General features: G+C 37.2%; 1 protein-coding gene across 1 annotated transcript in view; it reads right to left on the bottom strand.

Moving 5' to 3' along the window:
• The window catches only part of ROS1 (ROS proto-oncogene 1, receptor tyrosine kinase), a gene marked incomplete at both ends in the record, with an annotated part of 70,680 nt that overhangs the window by 29,832 nt on the left and 19,422 nt on the right, over window positions 1-21,426 (bottom strand). Inside the window, 14 exons of the mRNA XM_079550711.1 lie at window positions 2,710-2,851; window positions 3,416-3,633; window positions 6,018-6,194; window positions 6,584-6,870; window positions 7,310-7,521; window positions 8,840-9,042; window positions 9,733-9,796; window positions 10,423-10,685; window positions 12,018-12,180; window positions 12,807-12,970; window positions 13,310-13,524; window positions 15,099-15,199; window positions 19,775-19,966; window positions 20,915-21,096. Coding sequence (XP_079406837.1) covers window positions 2,710-2,851; window positions 3,416-3,633; window positions 6,018-6,194; window positions 6,584-6,870; window positions 7,310-7,521; window positions 8,840-9,042; window positions 9,733-9,796; window positions 10,423-10,685; window positions 12,018-12,180; window positions 12,807-12,970; window positions 13,310-13,524; window positions 15,099-15,199; window positions 19,775-19,966; window positions 20,915-21,096 — 2,583 coding nt within the window. The remainder of the gene's footprint in view (window positions 1-2,709; window positions 2,852-3,415; window positions 3,634-6,017; window positions 6,195-6,583; window positions 6,871-7,309; window positions 7,522-8,839; window positions 9,043-9,732; window positions 9,797-10,422; window positions 10,686-12,017; window positions 12,181-12,806; window positions 12,971-13,309; window positions 13,525-15,098; window positions 15,200-19,774; window positions 19,967-20,914; window positions 21,097-21,426) is intronic.

Below are 21,426 nucleotides of genomic sequence, written 5' to 3'. Positions count from 1 at the left end.
AATATGCTCAAAATATTCATAGATCTACACAGGACCAGAGCCTATTTGCTCAGTGCTGCGGACAGTGCGAAATCCATTTAAGTGGTAAAAAAATATAGCAGGGCAGAGAGAACCCAAATAGAGGTAAAGAGAGAGTAAGGGAAAACCTTTGCATTCTTGCTATGGTATGCACACGTCTAGCTGCATTTCACAAGAATATAGCTGTAGTTGTGTAGTCTCTGCAGCTACGTGCCACCTATCACCAGCCCTGCTATAGATGGCTCAAGTGAGCGAATACTTAAGATCCAAGTGCTGCTGTGCCTCTCCATTCACTTGCCCTCTCTCAGAGCAGAACTGCTCCAACCTTGTGGGACAGGATCCAGGCAGGAAAAGCAGTGAAGGTAAGTCTACAGCATGTCTGTAACACAGTGAGTTCAGCAGCAAGCATCCCTTGGTACTCTCTCCCAATTCCTTTCAGTAAAATACAAATGGACTGCCATCCAGGCTTGGTTACAACTCTGCTTCTGTAACATGGACATTATCAGAGGTGTCTGATGGATCTTCAGGGGATGAGTTTTTGTGTGTTAAGCTGCCACCAAGCAGACACCAAGCACAATAAATGGATCAGAGCTGCACTGCCAATCTGCCACAAAAGAAGAGCAATTAAGTTGCACCATGGTAAGTATAGGTTGGATATCAGGAAATACTTCTTTACAGAAAGGGTTGTTAAGCACTGGAATAGGCTCCCCAGGGAGATGGTTGAGTCACCATCTCTGGATGTGTTTAAAAGCCATTTGGATTTGGTGCTCAGGGACACGATTTAGCAGAGGGTTGTTAGAGTTAGGGTAGTATGGTTAGGTTATGGTTGGACTCTATGATCTTTAAGGTTTTTTCCAACCTGAGTGATTCTATGATTCTATTCTATGATTCTATGATTCTAATAAAGTGCTATGCTTACTACAGAGAATGGATAGATCTTTGGTATTGTTTTTCCTGTTTTCACCAAATGAGGCCAGCAGTATCACTCCAATAACAACAAAATTATCTGAAGAGCAGTAAGACAGCTCCTCATGAAGAAGGATATAAGACAGACATCCACACATATACACATGCATGCAAAACAAGAAAAAACTACTGAGCAAGGTACTTCTGTTGGGTCAGGCTGCAGTGTAAGACAACATATACAAAGGTACAGCATATATCTTCAGATGCTGCATTTCTTTCTGGGACTTGAGAGCTTCAGGAAAAGTGGGGACTGTAGCTGTCCCACAGTGCAAAAGGGAGAGTGATACAGGGAGTGGGCTGAAGCATTTTCCTGTCCTAATTAAGTACAAGACTATCTCAGACTAGTAGTGTTCTCAGAAAGTAAGGAAAGTTCAAACTCTATTTCCCTATAAATTCCAGTTACCCTTCAGGCATTTGAGGAAAGCTTTTGGGTTGTTTCGATTTCAAGGCAGATGGGGCCAAGACTCCCAAATACATTAAAGTGCAGCAGAGCTGATTTTCCTCCCTATGGCATACCCCAAATTTCATCAGTTTCATGAGCAGTCAGTAAGGTAGTTAGGATACTCAAGAAGCACCAGATCTATGTTCAGCAATGGGATCTCCAGAATAAGGTGGAGAGGACAACTGTGAAGGTAAAGGGCAGAGGATAAATGGAAGAAAACAAGGAGAAGACAAAGTAAGTTGCATCCTAGTTGCGAGGCAAAATTGTCTCCTGTTACACGGAGCTGAATAATTAGCATGTGCTCAGTAGTCATAGGTCCCCCATAATGAAACACAGTCCACAAGTCATCAGCAGAAGTGTTACAGAAATTCCTCATTTCCTGTTCTAGAAAATGTGCCCCAAATAAAATAAGTGTATTTAATATGACTGAGTTATCTAAGAGAGCACTGAAGAGACAGATGATTTTTTTTCTTTTCAGTTTAACATCAGAAAGGAAAACCTGCAAAGCCACACAGCCAAAACAGGAAGTAGAGATATTAACCTGGACACATTTCTTGTGCATCATCTGGTAATATAACACACACACACATACGATGTGAGATGAATACTGGCTTTATAAATCAGTCTTGCTATGGCCGCACAGGCCCAGCTCTGAAATGGCAAAGAATCAGACTGAATAATAATAAGCTAACTCCTAACCAGTTATCTCTCTGCCTTAATTGATACATTGAATGCTCAAAGCAAAAGTGCTATTCCTGCCCTTCTTGTTCTAATATGAAAGGGACTGAGAAGAACATATCAAGATTACTAAAACAAACAGAAAATACACTATTGGTACTCAAAGAGAAATAAAAATGAAGTGCTGTTTCTTCAGCCTGATTCATAATAAATCATATCTACGCTATCCTAAGAAAGAGTAATTATGAGAACACTATCGGGTCAAGGGAAAAAAGTCTTAATGTTGCCTATATCTTAGACATTTAAACATATATAATCATACATCCATACTAACACAATTTATTTAAAAGGTGGTCCAAGGCAAAAACCGCAACTTCGTCATTTTTATGCATAGTATATCTTTCCTCAGGAGGCCAGTGAATGAAAACATTAAAGAACATACATATTTCTTTTGACTCTTACAGATTCACCAGTTTGGTCATGGATTTGGTCATCTACACAGGTTACAGTTTGAGCAGAAAATTTCACTACTTTCTGACTTGCTACCCAAACATTTCCTTAAGATGAGAATTATGTTCAAAACCAGAATAAAATTTGAAACAAACCTCCACATAGAGTTGTGCCGAATGTCTCCCCACCTACAGCCAGCTGGTTTTCATCTGAATAGTAGTTTTTCACCGCAACTTGTATGACATAGCTTGAAAATGGTTTTAGGTTGTTTATGACAGCAATAGGTTCCTGAATTTCCTGTAATTTTAAATCAGATAATAAACTTGTGTTCTTAGAAAGTACTCACATATAACACCAATCATCTGTCCATTAAATTAGTAAGTAGGTGTAATTAGCATGGCTACAATAATGTTCTGTTTAATGACTGGTGCTTGAATAGGCAATGGAAAAGTTGAAAAAGAATTACAAAAAAAAATTACTAAGGCAAGCAGAGCTACAACAAAGTGCATAAAATCAAGACTTACTGTTGCTGAACATGTTGAAGATTTATTTAAACATTTAAAAATGTATTTATTTAGTAATGACTTCAACATCTCTTTTATCAAGTAGAAACTGGAGATCCACTGCAACCGGATTTTAGCAAGGACATGTTGAAACACAGATGAGTGCTTGTGCAAGGAAAAGCTAAGGAATCCCCCACTTAGCAAAACACCAATCACAAACAAGAATTAGTATGGGATTTGCAGAAGTAGAAAAATTCCCTGACAGAAAGTTGCAGAATGGTTTATAAAATAATTAGAAGTAATATTACATTCTGTTATATATGGTTGCACATGCATTTTTTTTCCAAAATAGACATACCAAAGTTTTTTGCTGTAGAGTAGAGAAACGGTAGGTCAAGTTCTCGTGGTTGTTAGTCATTTCTCTGAAAAATACCAGATATGTTGGTGTAGGCTGGGATATTCTGGGGCATAGCTGCTGTGTTGTGACAGATGGTAAGCTTAACGTAAAACTAGTGTTTGTTGTATCAAGGATAGTAGGTTTCTCATTGTTTAGTAATGGAGTCAGGCACCTCTTATCTAAGAAAGACATTAACAAATGAAAAAAAAAGCAGTTACTGTTGGACCAATCCAAATGTGCATGGGATTCTATCATTGTTCATATGAGAAAATAATAATCACAAAACCTTCTCCACAAATAGAAGCAGAATAGAATACCACTTGGATATAGTATATTTGGTTAGTTGTATAGATTAAAAGAATAGCAGTAACCAAAGTAAAGGCTTGTTTATCTTTGATAAAATCAGAATTGCTAAAATATTTTTATGCTTCTATAGGTACCAAAATAACTTGGAAATTTGGACTTTAGTTGCTGTATTACTGAATGTAGTACACACTGTTGAGTCCAAACTTGCTTGTCACAAGAAAAGCAAATATGCAGAATAGCTACTAGCTTTCCCTAGCAATTAAATGTTATCTCATTTTCTTCCAAACAGTTTTTCACTTGTAAAGTTCACGGTAACAACAGGGAATGGGGAGACATGATTTGGAAGAGAAGAAGTAGTCTTCATGGAGAAAACAATAGAAGAATGCCATGCAATAATATAAAAGAAGTAACAAAAAAAAACCCCTTGTCACCTGACGAACTTTTGAAAAACAACTTAAAAATTTACTAAATGGACTTGCTGCCAGGAAGGAAATGACAGTGCAAGAACAATTGTTTGCCCTTAGTCAAGAACAATTGACCTCATTGTCAAGATCTTTTCTCCCTAAATGAGCAACCCTGTCACTCCTTCCAAAAGCAGGTTCATGCTCATAAGGGAAGGAGAATAAGAAAGACTATTTGGTAGAAATAAATGTAAGGTTCATTCTTTGACAGTGCATAGTTTCTTAGAGTAGTAAAAATCTCACGGGAAAAATCCGAGGTGAAATAAAGAACTGAGTCATTTTCATAACTGAAGATTCTGTCAGGCAATTCCATAGAAACGTGCTTACACTGAGAAAAAAATTCCTTTGCTACATATTCAGCCCCTTTCCTCCTAACCCTGAAGAGAAATCATCCTCTCACAGAACGTGTGACAGGACAATAATTTTCACTGAGTACTTCTGATGTATTAAATGATCAACTGACATTGTGTCTCTGGATGGCAATTAAATAGGCTAGAATGAAAGGAAACTAGCTGTACTACCTGCACACATCACTAAGGCAATAAAAAGCTTGTCAGTCAATACAGATGGTCTTTGCAAACATCACTTTTTCAGTACCAAGTAGAAAATAAAATTGTTTTTTCTTATTTTAAAATTTTTATTTTCTTTTCTCTTAAACTTGTGCAAATAATTCTGTCCAAAGTTTTTCTCTTGTTTTGTTGTTTTGTTTATTGGTTTTCTTTGTTAAATCTTTTTATGCCACTATATATATATTTTTTAAAGCCATCATTAATGAGAATAACTCTGTGAAGATCTCTGGGTAGAAACAGTCCCATTGGACCAAACACCAACTGTTCCCTTTCTACATCAGCTAAGCCTGGATTTCTTTAAATAAGCTGTATCTCTGGTTCAGTCTGTACCAGGGCCAAGCCAGGATCCTGCATCAATGCCAAGCCCACACAGACTACATGGGATTAAATTTGCCCAAAGTACTGATAAGAATAGCCTGGGCTCTCGTCAGAGCAGCTGTGGGCAGGAGAAACACTGTTGGCTGCCCAGAAACAGCATAAAATGTTTCATTCCATAGAACTCCATCCCAGTAAAATATCCTCTTGTATATTTACTAATTTTTAATGTAAAAATTAATAAATTATTTTTTAATACATTAATTTCAATAATAGCTGTTCTAAACCTCTATACTTACAAACATTATCTCTACAGGTACCATGAATCCTGAAATTGCATTAAAAATAATTTTTCCTTCATTCATTACATTCTATCATTTTTTCTTTAAAAAAAAAAACAACAAAAAAGAAGTAGTAAGTGAAGCCTGAGTCTACTAGCATGTAAGCTAATTGACTCTCAGGCACTATTTTATAAATCACTTTAATAAGCAGAGCTCTTATATGTTCATCTTTGGAAGAACATACTTTTTTTTTTTTCAGCTTTGCATACTTGTGAACAACAGCAGAATTCTGTATCATGACAAAGATCATTACTAAACTCTTGCAGCACCTCGTGACAACTAATCATCTTCAGGACACAATGGTTGCTCTTTTTCAGTGCTTCAGGATTCACCACCTTTCTCAAATCTCCAGGTTCAACACAACTTTTAAAATAGGAATTTTTCTTTCATTATTCCCCTGATCCATTAAACCACATGCAATAATCACCATCATTTCCTTCCATGCAACAACTTAGTTAATCCTTATTTCCACCTTTTTAAAAATACAAATACACATAGCATGATCTACATGTCAAATACGTGCTCTGAAATAAACTTACTGCATTTGCAGAACAACCCAAATTTCCACTACCTGGATATGATTGCATTGCTGAGCTGTAGGCTAAGATTTTCAGCTCATGATTTGCTTTCTTCTGAAGCGAGTGTCTTGTGCCTTCTTTATTTGCTAGAAAAATTTCTGTGTATTCCTTTGTTTCAATGGTCCAATATATAAATTGGTTATCTACAGTCAAGCTTCCAATTTTTGTACCTGTAGGAAAATATTGTAGTTAAGCTTCAGCATAATCCTGAGTGAATAATTTTATGAGGGCAGATGAGTACTTCTTCTCAGTAAGTCAGTATGGGTCAGTATCTCAGCCACATTGTGTCTACAAAGACTTTACCTGGAGATTTCTGACATCTCACTAGAATACATACTTCCATTGGCAAACACTCTCACACAGCTCTTTCTCCTGGTTTACATCAACAGGATACACAACTGGAAGCGTGAAACACATTAGTTTTGTCCATCTTGCCTAAAAATGAATCAGTTTTATAAATAAAGAACTTCACAAATGCTATTTTGCTGAAATGCGCGTTGTTGATAGTAGAGACGGAACTAATCACAAACTACCTGGAAAAGTAACATAGCAATCAGACCTTGAAAACTTGGTATCTTGGTAATCCTCCAGCAGTGGCAACCATCCACATCTGAGGCCCATATTTCATCTCTTCCTCTGATAAACAGCAGTTGGGGTTTCTTTATGTCAGATACATCTATACTCATAGGTCTTCCTAGCTCTGCTTCCGCCACGTTACAGTTGCAGTAGTTCCTCATCTTTTCTTCAACTGATTTGTATCCCAAAATGTGGTACGTGGTGTTATTCAGTATATCATAATAAAACATGCGGCCGCCATGATCAAGCTCTTCAATCCAATACAAGCGGCTACCAAATAAAATGCATTGCTTACAACAGAAAAACTTCAATCTGAACAGTCCTAAATACAGTTTTGAAAGTAACTTCAATCAGAAACCTCCCAATTTAAAACAAGGTAAGTAAAGCAGCATATGTCCAGAGATAAATTTTCTGAATGGAAGGTCACAATAATGGAATGCTCTGGATAAAATGGTTGCAATGATGTTATGGTAATGGTTATTCAGGATTTAAATGTTATTTGAAACTTTTACTCAAACATAGACATTTTTAAGATTAGATATGTCCAAGTTCAAGTAGCACACAAATAGAAGAGCATCCAGAAGTTTATGAGACATACACAGTGTAAAAACCTCGTATTAAAAGTCCTTTTGAGTCCTTATGAGTTAATTCTTCATGTAAATCTTGTTACACCATACTTTAAAGAAATTTTCAGTAATATGTGTCTTACCTTAAAAAAGGATATGACCGTAGAGATGATATAGTTGAATTATGTTTACTCAACTGTGTGTTCAAGGCTTTTAAGGACTTTGTCTTGAGTTCCAGATCAATAAAAAATACTTGAGTTTCATTCAATGATGTTTTCAGGGCAACGAAGAGATGTCTTGCAATCCAATCTACTGTGATGGCTGTGACATTGTGAAGAAATATGTCTTCGAAAAACTTAAGAAAAAATAAAATAGAATCTTAAGAGTAGAATTTTCCCACCCAGTGTTAGGATACTACCAAATCAGATTGGCTTCCCAAATCATTTCTACTTGGAAAGTAGAAATCAAAACATAAACAGGTGGGATGAAGTTTCCAATATCTTTATACAAACAAAAACTGTTGTCTCACTAACATCAATCATTGCTTCCGCTTAAAATTAGAAAGAAATCAAATGAAATTAAACTTTGTTTGATACAAAAAAATGTATTTTATGTGTGAATTTGAAATTAAATACTTGTTGAAATACCTTGTGAACAAAGCAGATGTTGGTAAAATCATACATGTTTAATAGGAAAAATTTACCAATGGCATACTCAGGACTCTTCCAATTGCTACACATGACAAAAGAAAATTGACAGTTTCAATTTTATTATATTATACATATTTGCATTGTATATTTAGAAATGGCCAGTAGTATCTCTTCCATAGGAGAATCTCATATGATCTGATAGTCATTAAGAAAGTTGTATCTTTCCACTTCAGCCTTCCCCACTACATTTGCAGACCAGAAGGCCAACAGTGTCCTGGGCTGCATCCATAGTACTGTGACCAGCAGGTCGAGAGAAGTAATTCTGCTCCTCTGCTCTCAGGAGACCCCACCTGAAGTACTGCATCCAGTTCTGGGGCCTCCAACACAAGAAGGACATTGAATTATTGGAGCAGGTCTGGCCATAAAGACGATCAGAGAACTGGAGCAACTCCCCTACAAGGACAGGCTGAGAGTTGGAGCTCTTCATCCTGGAGAAGGCTCCAGGGACACCTCATAACGGCCTTCCAGTACCTGACGGGGACCTACAGGAAAACTAAGGAGGGACTTTTTATAAGGGCATGTGGTACAGGATGAGGGGAAATGGTCTCAAACTGGAAGAGAGTAGATCTATACTAGATATTAGGAAGAAATTCTTTACTGTGAAGGTGGTGAGACACTGGAAGAGGTTGCCTGGCAAAACTGTGGACACACTTACCCTGGAGGCATTTGGGGCCAGGTTGAATGGGGGTTTGAGCAACTTGTTCTAGAGGGAGGTGTCCCTGCTTATAGTAGGGGGGTTGGAACTAGGTGATCTTAAAAATCCATTCCAACACAAACCATTCTATGATTCTATGATTCTAGAATTCTGCCAATAAATGTAATTTGCTATCATGCTGCTTTTTCTTTGTTTTCAGCATCATGTTTTGACTTCTTCAAAAACATGATTAGGCCCAAAATAATGACAATAATGACCACATTTTCTTATATAGATTACTTAAATCAACAGAAGGGACAAAGTAATACCTGAGACTCTGAAGTACTCTGTACATTCAGAAGAAAAAGAGAGTCTTCTAGGATGTAATACACTTTGTCATCATTAGCAGTATAACAGATGTCCTTTATATTTGTATTTGTCAGAACTTCCCATATGGTATGATTATTGTCTATGTCAGTAAGAAACAACTTGTTGAAAGAAGAAGTTAGAAGAGTTGGGACAGGGAAAAAATCTGGAAAGAAAAGGCACAGCAGAATTTACACCAAGCATTTTAGGCAACAGTGGTCATTCACAACATATAACATAAAGCAAGTACAAAATACAAATGGCCCTGTACAAGGTATATTTGATTATATGGCATACTAGACAAATCAACAAACAAACAAATAAATAAATAATCAGATGCACAGATTGATGTTGCATTTTTGTCATCGTATACAAACTTATAAATATTTTTCAATGGCATTGTAGATGCTTAGCTAAGAACTTTAAGCCAAGTAAAAATATATTTGCTCTCTTAATTACCTTTCACAGCCCAATTAGAAATAATCTATGATCCCTAATAGATATCTAACTTTCTTGGATACCTTTCACAACCCATTTGTAAGCAACATATATTACTGTAGTTTTATGCAGATAACAGACTGAAGACTACCGTTCCATGCTATCCTGACACTGCTTAGAAAAATTAATCTAGCATACTTCTGAGAAAAGACTTGCAATTCCCAAAATTTAAGCTAATGATAAGAAATGTGCCAGTAATTTTCCATTAAAAGCTTCAGCAACCTCCTCTGTGTTGTCTACCACAGTGTGGAACAAATGTAATCTGTGTTTAAGGGACTATTTATTATCAAATATGTGTATGATTGAGTACACCAGCTATTACACAGAAACCATAAACTGACATCTAAGTCATCCATACCTGATGAATTCCTCTGTACTATATCAGATATAGGTCCTGGGCCCACAGATGTAAAAGCTTGCACCTGTGAGACAGGAGATTGTTCTGTATGTTAAACAGTGGCATAAAATATTTCAGTATAGAACATCATAACTGATGACAAAATGACAACCAAACCCCCTGACAGCTCAGCAAGGAATGTATGCATGTGTTCTGCTTGACAAAGGCTGTGCTGGTCAGTTCAAAGTCTATGCTGAGATTTTTGCCATGACTATGTAGAAAATTTTAAGACATGGCCTAGAGAGTGACAGTTCATACTGCATTTATCAACTGGATACAAGGAAAGCCAGGCAGTCTTGTCTCTTTCCCCAGGATGAAGTACTTTCCTACTGCTGATATTGCAAACAACACAGCGTTCTTCCCACTCATAGCCAGCCTATTACACACTTCCATGCTTCTATTTTATGATTGTCTTTCATTATGTTTTAAGCCTTTTATCATGACAGAAACCATGACCTAGCAAGTTTTAATATGAAAATCTTTTACTATGGATATTAAGTAAGTCTTTGCATTTATAAAGCAGTATTGCTTTTCAGCTTTGCAGTCAAGCAAAAGCCACAAATTCTTGAAACAAGCCTTACACCATCTCCTAGACAGATACATCAATATGCACTGATAACGTCTAAAATAAGCTCAGTAACTTTTTCATACCTGAAACCTGACTGTGAGCCTAGGAAGCACATCTCTGATTGAAAAGATCAATACAGTGGGTTTGACATCGCTCACATTCCACTCCATGAGAGTGTCAGCAGCACCACTCTGATACAACAGTTGGTAGTAAACTCTGAATTGCGTTAATACTCCATTGTCTGTTTCAGGTTTGTCCCATCTGAACTCCACAAGGACTTTCTCTTCACTTTCATGTATATTATTATGCAACACATATATTCTAGGGTTTGCAGGGGCTGAAGGAACTGCATGAAAAATAAAAAACACAGTGAAACACTTATATGAAAACAGAACCTGTAGCTTGTAATTAACACTTCTAGTTTTGCACCTGAGCTTGACAGCCTTAATGTTGGCAAATACAGATAGCAAGTATAGAGTTGTTAGAGTATCCGAAACTTCACAGGAATTCCTTTCTGTCTTTCATCAACAGTTATGTATCTGATAAAGATACATAGAAATACAGATAAAGATACAGGTAAATACACTCCTGCTCTCCAATTGGGAAATATCTATTTAGTAAAATCCTGTAGCTTACTATGGAGTGCCATGTATATCACAATACAGAATGAGCCCTATTCCCTCTCCTATTCTCTTCAAAACCTACTGCACTTCATAAGCTTTCTCAGTACACCAGTTATTCTGCATTATATGTTAGTTGTCTTGACTTTAACCTACGTGAGAGCAAAATGTAATGCAGTTAAACAGTGCATAACATTTATTAAAAACTTAATAAGTGGTTGATACATCACATGCAGCCTTTGATGATCATCATAATAGATCTCAATTTCTCTGTATTACTCATAGTCATGGTGGGTATATGATCACACTCTTGCTCTTCCAAATTCGCTTGCTACAACAGAGTGCATTTATGTGTGCAACAGATAATTGCCAAAGATCATAGAATCATGGAATGTCCTGGGTTGTTTTAATTTGAAGTATGTGATGGAAAACAGTTTGTCAAAATTTGCCTCTTTAAATCATAGACTGCTTTGAGAGATTCAAAAACCCTGGAGTCTGGTTCAGAGACTCATCTCCTCTGGACTAATCATAGAATCATTGAATGGCCTGGGTTGAAAAGGACCACAATACTCATCTAGTTTCAACCCTTCTGCTATATGCAGGGTCGCCAAACACCAGACCAGACTGCCCAGAGCCACATCCAGCCTGGCCTTGAATGTCTGCAGAGATGGGGCATCCACAATCTACTTGGGCAACCTGTTCCAGTGTGTCACCACCCTTTAAGCGAAAAACTTCCTCCTAAACTAAACCTTCCCTGTCTCAGTTTAAAACCATTCCCCCTTGTCCTATCACTATCCACCTATGTAAACAGCCGTTCCCCCTCCCGTTTATATGCTCCCTATAAGTACTGGAAGGCTGCAATGAGTTCTCCTGGAGCCTTCACTTTTCCAAGCAAAGATGTTCAGGAATGTGTCCTTACAAGTCTGCCTATGGCTGACTAGCCCTGGGAGCTGCTCATTCCACTCTAGACAGGCTTCTACATCCTGACACAGACCTTAGACAGACACACAGTTCCAGTACTCATTGCAGGTTATGACTAGGATTTGAAATGCAAGTACCTCCTTCAGGGGCTCGAAGGTACACAGACGTTGTTGGTGCCTTGCCCCAATATGTGTATGGAGTCACACTAAAATCAAAGAGTGCAAATGGTTCCAGCCAATCAACTTTGTAGGATGGAACTGTCAAGTCATGTGGATGGAGGCACCGTTCGCTCTCCAAAGACTGTGAACAAATAAAGTAAAGTAAAGTAAAGTAAAGTAAAGTAAAGTAAAATAAAATAAAATAAAATAAAATAAAATAAAATAAAATAAAATAAAATGCATTCTGTTTTCTAAATTCTTCTCTCCAAGTTGGTAGCTAAACCAGGACAGAACTGCTCCTCCTGAGTGATCATTGTTTTATCAACTCTTGTCATAATGCACACCAATCTGCTAGCAATCTGCCCTTTGAATTTAAAGTACAACTTGCCAAATGTGCTGAAATGCAGTGTGCAAGAAAGCTAGATCTCACATTCAGTCAAAGGCTTTTCCACTAGCATCTCGGAGGACACTTCTGTCTTTAAGATACTGTGAAAGTTTTTCTCACACATCTTTGGGCCCGCTAACTCCTTAGCTGCCACTTCACACTCCAGCAGCTAGTCCAGAGCTACTGCTAAGCCCATGTTCCTCCAGTGATGGCCTCAGTGGTGGAGGAACAGAACAGCTTGCTTTGTATTTGCTTTGTATTTAGTTTGGTTGCTTAATCAACTCCTAAATTCTGAAGAAGAAAGAAACCATGGATCTGTTTAAAAGTAGACAAAGCTAGATCAAGTAATACATGTAGATAATAAAGAGGGATTGACTGAATACCCTCATTTGTAAAACACTTGATCCCACGCAGTAAAAGACAGTTCCCCATTGCACATCTGTGGAGGCACTCCAAATGATGTGAAAGCTTGAAGAATTTCCCTTTATCTTGAAAGAAGATTCTGGTATTGAACTTGGAATCACTTTTGGTGTAAAAGAGAAATTTCCTGCTCATGAAGAGAGGAAATAATGAAAGAAATGTAAATAATATTATCAATAAGTAGAGTTTAAAACCAGACTTAAAACTTTAAGGTACTACAAATAAACCCCATAATTTATCACCAAATAGAAACAATGGTCTATGAATAATAACATTATGTATTCTTTTTAGCCATAGTCATCACCTTTTCTAATTGCACATTATCCAGCTATAGCCTAGTATATTTATTATCAAGTTGCTGTTGTTCTTATCTTTAGCTAAATGGATACATAATTTTAAGAGTGGGAAATGAGAAGCAATACTTATTAGATTAATAAAATGGGTTTAGATTAAAAAAATGAATTACCTGGCAGAGGTTTAAGTGATGTGTGAACAAGGGTAAAGGCTGCAAACTCAGCTGGTTCTGAAAAGGGAATACTAACACTCTGGTTGACTTCCTGAGTTGTAATGAATTTAAGCCTATTAATCCAGAACAGACGACCACTGTAATACTGAAGTGCATTCTGAGACACCTCTGAAATACTCCATCCTGAGAATTCTTTCACTATGACATTACCACAACTGCAAAAACATATATGAAATCAGCAAACACACAGAGTAATGAGAACAGCATTTATGCAGTGTTTTATAAATTAATAAACTTCTCATCATTCAATTTTTTACTACTCATGTAGGAGACAATAAAACAAATCAAAAACTTTTGAAGTTCTCTACAGCACAACACTTTCTAGAACAGCACATTGGAGAATCACCCACAAAACAAATCCCTCATTCCTTTGATTTCATTAAAAAAATGAATTCTGAAGTGGTTTAGTATTCTGATATATGGATGTAGAAAATGGACTATTTCAAAAAAATCAGCCCACCATCTCTCAGCCATCCCACTTAAACCACTTCACAGCCTGAGATTCATTCTATTACATCATAGCAGGTTCCTAGATGAATTTGACCCTCTTAGTTTCCCTGATAACTTTCTATTATTTATTAAAGTCTATTAACATTTTCCTCCATTGATGTCACTGATAATTTAATTTGTCTAGTTACTTCGTGCCAAAACATACAGGTCCTTTTTGATCCCAACTTATCTTCTCAGTAAGAGATTAAATATATTGTAGGAGGTGTCATTTTACCATCTTAGAAATGTCTCTCGACTTAAACATATGCTATCCAAAGCAAATTTGGAAAATCTTTGACACACCATCAGGTCTATTAGGATGGGTTACTTCTACTCTCTCAGCTCTGGCATGCCAGAGATGATGATTCAAAACTCCCAATTTGTTCCCAGTGGAGATGCATGTTCTACTTAAAACTAATCAACACATTTTGATTCCTTAAATGTTTACCATTAATGACAGTGAGTATAAAATCAGTCAGAAAATTCAGTTGATTCCACTCAAAGCCAGCTTGCAACATTATGAACATATGTAAATACAGATACTGTTCAATTAAATCTACAAGGTACAATTTCCTGCTTGTTAAAAGGTAACACTCTCCATATGAAAAGGAGCAAAAATATGTTCTCATGAGCTACCACTAATCAACCCTGCTAAATAGTTTCTTCATGATGTGGGTGGCCCATATGTAAAAATACAATTTTTCTCAAGGTCTTATCAACACACACTTTAGTTCACGTATAAACAAAGTTTTGTTCTATTTTGTCTTGTTTTTTAAACTGCTTTTCAAGAATAATGAAGTTGTTTCACATTCAGGATGATCAAGAGGAAAGCCTACTGCACACTGATTGCTCAGGAGAGAAAGTAGTGTCAATTCAAATCTTAAACTCCACACAAGACGAACAAGTGCAGCTCTAGTCACTTGCAAGCCATCAGGTGTTGTAAATGCCAAGGTAAATCTGACAATTAATACTGATTATTTCCCAAAGCTAAGTCTAAAAATCAATGAATATGACCACATTTCTGCTGAGCATCCCTACTGTGTTTCTCTTACTGTACGACTCTGTTAACTATCTCAACATATAGTTTTCTATTATCTGCATGTCATCATCAGCTCTTCTTACAGTGTAATTAGAAACTGGAGCTCAGCACTGAACAACCTTTTTTTTTTAAAGAAAATACTACAAAGAAAAAAAAGAGATAAAAATAAAAAATAGTTTCTCACCTGTACTATTCACTTACCTCTCTTTGCAAATAGAAATTCTGTATAGGTTTAGGCACAGACCATCTTGCACAAGCCAGTAAAGAAAACCAGAGGTGAGATCCAAAGCTAAACCAACCACCTAAGAAACGGTAAGTACAAAGAGCAATTTGTACACACTTTCACTTTAGTGGTAGAAGCCTTTGATCACCAGTGTTGTGCAGACAGCATTCTGTGCAGCTCTTTGTTGGCAAAAATAACACTATTAGCATGAACATTTATTCTAATACGAAAAGAGGTAATGCTAGAAAACAATCACCTCCTTTGTGGGCACTTATTTATAGCAGCTGATGATTTCTAGATTGCATTTTATGAGCATCTGTCACAGCATTCATTCCTAGAGCATTTGAGTGCTTTGGATTTATGGCAATAGTGTATCAAGTGATTAGTGAAACAACCTATCAACATTTCCAAAACACCTCTGGTATTTTAATATTCTTTGTCTGAAACAGATGGTTGATATTCAGTCTGAAAATCAGAACTGCTTTTCGAAAGAAGTGTTTCAGATCTTCTGCCTCTGTTTTCTAGCTTTGATTTTAGGCACAGAATATTTAATGTGTTGCACTTCTTCTGTAAAATACATGCATTGTTTAATGGCTGTATTCAGTTAAACAGGAAATTCAAGTGTTTACATTTTAGTAAATAATGTATTATCAAATAAGATTCGGGGCAAAAATTAAGCAATCCTACTATTCATTATTTCAATATTTCACCTTCATTTAAGTCAGGTGCAGAACTTTTAAAATCCATTTTAAATGTGATTTAATATTCAAAATAAAGCTTTCTAATTTTTTTTTTTTGCAATAAAATATAAATTCAACACTATGTGCAAAATAATGGAAATCAGTCATTTAGTAATCTGTTCTGTAAGTGACAAAGAATTTGCTTCCGCCCAGTCCGTCTGCTACATGTTATCAAGTTCAGCCCATGCCACATCATTAGCACAGCTTACAAGTGGTTGGAGGCCTTTCTGAGCTTGTTTTCCCGCACCCAAATTTTGCATCCAAGAACTAGTTGTAGCTCTTCTTTTATAAGGTTAGATTTTCACTATGAATGTAAATGGAGCACCTTTTTTTTTTAAACTCTTCATTAATAAACCACAGAAGATGATGACAGGAAAGCAAATGCTATATCACTTCGTTGTCTGTTTGTCCTTATGTAATCACATTCTTGACACATTTCTGTTGACACTGTATGTCAAGAAATCAAGGTTTGAATGATTGCTCCTGTTGCTGTTAAAAATACCTCACAGTATGTATGTGCCCTAGTGCATATTTAACCAAGAGCGTTATATTTTATAGCATATACCTATTCTTCCATCTGTGTCACTGAATTACATATTCCTGAACCTACCACAGTTTTTGAAACATCTCAATCTTTTCTTTCTACAACTATTAGATTTTCCCACAGGCAAGACCATTCTTTCTTCTGGTCCCAGTATCACCATTAACAAAAGGGAAATAAATATTTGTATATACTATTCATATTCAGGGGTTAGGTGGTAATTCAACACCACCCTTCCCTTCTGCTTCAAAAACAGACAGACTTTTTCCATTTCATGGGAGTTACTGGGCATGATATGCAGTTGTGACCATGCAAAGTAATTTCACATCACAAGGTGCAAAATTAGTGTAGCTACTTGAAATGCCTCTTGACTAGCAACATTAAAAGGCAAGATCTACAGGGTCCTGGCCCCTTGTGCTTGTGCCCCTTGTGATCTTCGCTACCCCCTATAAATTTATTTTGTCCCAGCCATATTGTACAGTGTAAACTACTTAAGTGCTTTGAATATTCTGGGCCAGATCCTAAATAGTAACAAGCCAGAGTAGCTCTGCCAAGATCCATCAAACTATACCAATGCACACCAGCTAAACTGATTGCAAAATAAAATAATTGTCATAAAGTGATCTAGTTCCTGCCTAAGGACTTTCAAACTCTGCTTTCATACTTGTTCAGGACACCTATTGTCACTACAGTAGTGATATTCTAGTCCCATTACTCACATTTCATGCTAAAAGAGGTGCAGCTATATACTGCTGACAGTACTGTATTGACCAGCTGAACAGCAATTCTTCATCAGAGAAGAAATGAGTAAGTTCCAGAAAGAAACACTTACATAGAAAGCATGCTCCAACTGTTGCATAACAGCAATTATCTAATACGCCTGTGTTTTAATACTAAGAAGGTATTCTTTTCATGATAAAGGGCTCTACTGCTTCAGGAAGATACACATTATTACTTGTAAAAACACATATTTACTTATTTATATGGGACAGTGACAACCAGGTCAGTAACTTCACCACTAAGCAACATCGTACTGCCTTTTTGATGAGCTTATTCCAGGTTTCATTTTAATAAATAATCATCCATCAATTACAATTGGTCACTGCTCCCTTTAGATATTTTTACTTGGCGTTTTTCCTGTGTTCATCACAGCAGGAGGTTGAGTTCAGGATGTCAGTGCACAGAGTAGGGGCAGCACAGAAGCAGGAGATATTTGTTTGTAGGAGGTGTGAATAAGTGGAGGGTTGAAGGCTGGTATCACTGACACAGAGAAAGGTGCAGAAAAAAGTGACAGCAACAGATAGGCAGTCTTACTGCTGCCAAGGGCTCTGAAGATGAGAACAAAAAATCTGAGGTTACAATGAGGTGATTCAGAGAAACAGGCCATAAGTCAAAAGAGGAGGGGAAGGTAACTTTTGTCACTTAGGCTAAAATGCAAGTTGTCACAACACATCAGCCAGAAGATACATGAGAAGTGTAAGTGTGCTATTGAGGTTGTACATGAAGACATACATGAAGAGAGTCCATACTAGCCAGTTTCTGTGGAGGCATCTTTCACTACCTGTGTGTTCAGATTTACACATTAACCATGTGCCACACCGGAACCAGGTTTCCTCTCCCCAACAAATACTCTCTCAGCTTGAATGCAGCAGAGACTCATGAGATCAGCTGGACTTTCCAAGCATTAATCACCTTTCAGAGACCAAATAAAATCTAGGTATAAGGTGTTGTAGGTTTTTTTGTTTTGTACTTGCATTGCTGTGGGGCTTTGTTTCTTTTTTTTTAAATTGTCTGGGGTTTTCGTTTGTTTTTAAATCTAGGAAACACCAGTCTCTTCTCCTTTTAGAGAAGGAGGTTGAAATATTCTGGGGAATAATATAAGGCTAGTCAGGAAACATAGATCTACAGAGTTTCAGTTTCTCTTTAATAGAGAGTCTGTCTTGAGTTAAAAACAGGAACAAAACTTGTAGGATAGATGGAATTTTTTTAAAAGGCTTTTTAAGCAAAAGATGAGCCTTAAAGCTTTTGCAGCAATAATGAATCTGAGATGATGTCTTCTGTCAAATTATGGCTTACCCCATTACCTTGGACAGAGTGAAACCCCACACAGTCTGTGGTTGAAAGAGGGGATCATTCAGCTTTCCTTTGAGAGAGATTCCAAAGATTTAATGAACTGCAATAGAGAGGATGGTCACTCAGTCTGACTTCCTAGGAGACGCTCAAATGTTGAGCAAACTTTACATGCTTCACCAATTCTGCAGTTACCATAATACTGACTCCCAGACTCTTCCTGTCCCCACTGTAGCAATAAAAGGACCTTCTGCCAGGAAACTGGGTCATCTATCACTTTAATCTCAGCTACACATGGAAGAGAAGGGAGGGAACGAAAGGCAGGAAGTACATATATGCAACTGCAAAGATTCTGGCAGATCTATTCGTAAGTTAAACATCCAGTCTGAGTTCCTTGGCTGTACTGGCAACTCTGAATCCCACCTTGCAAGAATGAGGACAAGTCCCTGGCGTGGCAAATCCCACATGATGGCAGCATCAAGATGGGTCTAGAGAAAGCAAGAATGGTCTGTGATGAACTGACAGTGAATTGAGCCCTGAAATGCCTTGATGTGACATCAGAGAAGGGTGAGTGGAGAAGAAAGATATGAAGAGGCTAGCAGGGAGACAGAAGCTGTCTGAGAAGAGCACAGAGTTCTCTCAGAGCACATCAGATGGGATCCAGTTAGGAAAGGGGGGAGTTAATAGGCACTGACAATTTGCAAGGTCTTTTATGTGCTCTGGGCGTCTCTTCACTCCACCAGCTTATGCCTTCATCAAATGCATTATCCAACCTTAATATAGGTAAACAACTCCCATACTTTTCTTCACCCTTATATTAGCTTTTCTCACTCTTATAAAAAGTCCCTTCCGTCCTCCCAGAAGAGTCACCCTCCTCTGCAACAGCCTTTTCTCAGCCACCAGGAACTTCTCAAGAGGATGCAGCAAAGGGAGGTGTGCCAAGCTGAGTGGGGCAAAAGGAGAAAGAGAAGACTGGGAAAAGGAAGAGAAATTCAAGATACAGGGTCCCCAAAACACAGGTCTTGTTCTTCTGGTCATGCAAGGAGCAGGAGCAGTCAGGATGGGGATTGCCAGTGTGAGTTTTGGCATCCTCACCGGCACAGTAGTAGCGAAATCAACAGTTACAGTATGGGTATTACATGATGTAATTCTTACCCTGCTCTCAAAACAATACTGCAAGAAAAGCATGATTTTCTTCTGATTTTAACATGGTGGTTGTAACAATCACAAACACTGACTATACTCAAGAGTAATCACTAAATCACATTAAAAATAAAAATAAATAAATAAAGCCAGTAGTCACCTGTTTGCCAGAAAACTGTAGATGCTCTTGTAATATAAGGTACTCCTCTCCATTCAGTCTTGCACTCTCCACTGTATATGTTGTGGCCCAATACAAATAGCCATTCACTGAATCCACCACTAGATCCTTCACTACGTATACAACATGAGCCACAACATCCATATGGCCTCCTAGCAGTGATTTTCTGTATATCTAAGGACAAAAAAAATTGCTTTTAGCATCACACCTACATTATCATCCGTGATCAATTCAGTGACTTTCTCACAGCCATTTATTACAAGTTTATGGAAGCCTAAGGCTTCAACATCTAAGCTTTTGCGTTCAAAGTGCAAGAACAGCAAGGCAAAATCATTAGTTAATGTTTGCCAGATATTAACAAAAGAAAAAGCTGAAATATTTATACCCCTTTGCTTTCTGAGTTTCAGCAGCCTTCTGTCTGACAAAGTTTCTCTCCCACTTCTTACTCACTATTCACAAGTGTAAATGAGGGTGCAACACAGTGTGAAATCTGGCCTTCTAGCTCCAGTATTTAAAACAGCTACTGACTTTGCACTTAGAAGAAATGAAAGGCATAATTTGACAGCACTGCATAAATTAGCACTGCAATTTTGAAGTCAACTACCTTTTAAATAATTCACATGTCAATGTTCCTGATATGAGAGTGTACAAAGTGCAATTGTAATTATTTTTTAACTGCAATGTTCTGCAAAATATCACAGTACAGAAGCCTAACTTGAAAATTTTTGTGTAAACAAATTATGCCAAACTTGCTACATATATGAAGTTCAAAATAAAGTCCATCCTTCCTAGATGGAATGGACTTGGCAGCCTTCTTTTTCACTGTCTTCACTCATTTTTACAATGCTGAATCCTACAAAACTGTTGGTAGCATATTTGATTTACTAATTTTGCACCAAAAATTCAGTATTCTCCATTAGTCAGTATTTGTGAACATTTTGCCCCAAACTTTTTTATAACTCTGGAAAATCACGTAACGAAGGCCTCTTCACAGTATATTGCAATAGCAAATACAAATCTGATTGCAAGAAGTAAATATTGTTCTACCCAAATATTGTTCTACGATTTTCATACTGACTTCAATTTTTTATTTTTATTTTTTAAAGAGCAACTCTACCCTACCGTATTTGCTTTGCCAGCCCAATACAAGCATTGTCCCAGCCAATCAAAGGCCAGCATTCTTGCATTTTTGATGTCAGGCACATAAACATTCTCAATGGTATCCTCTTTCTTATTCATTGACCAGGTCTGAACTTTCCCCATGGAATTACTCCAATATAGAGTGTCGTTATACCAGTCGAGGTCTTGAAGGAAAAAGGGAAGATGTTTAGTATTTCACAAGCACATGAAATATACATATATACAGATAGGTAAATGAAATCAGACACTCTACATTTTAAAAATGAATACAAATGAACAATTAGGCTTAGTTAACATGAAGATAAGTACTTTCTTGTAGAAATCACAAATTTTTACATATATCATGGTGATGATTATAGAAGTATGACATCTATCAGGATTCTAGAGGCACAACCCTTTGGTTCAGAGAGTTGATTTCAGCTCTGCTGAACCATAATGATATCAGTAGGGTTTCACTGCGAACTAATTTGACCCACCAAGCAGAACAAAGAGGA

The sequence above is a fragment of the Tetrao urogallus genome, assembly GCF_951394365.1.
Source record: "Tetrao urogallus genome assembly, chromosome: 2".
NCBI lineage: Eukaryota > Metazoa > Chordata > Aves > Galliformes > Phasianidae > Tetrao > Tetrao urogallus.
This window is presented reverse-complemented; position numbering and strand designations above follow the sequence as displayed.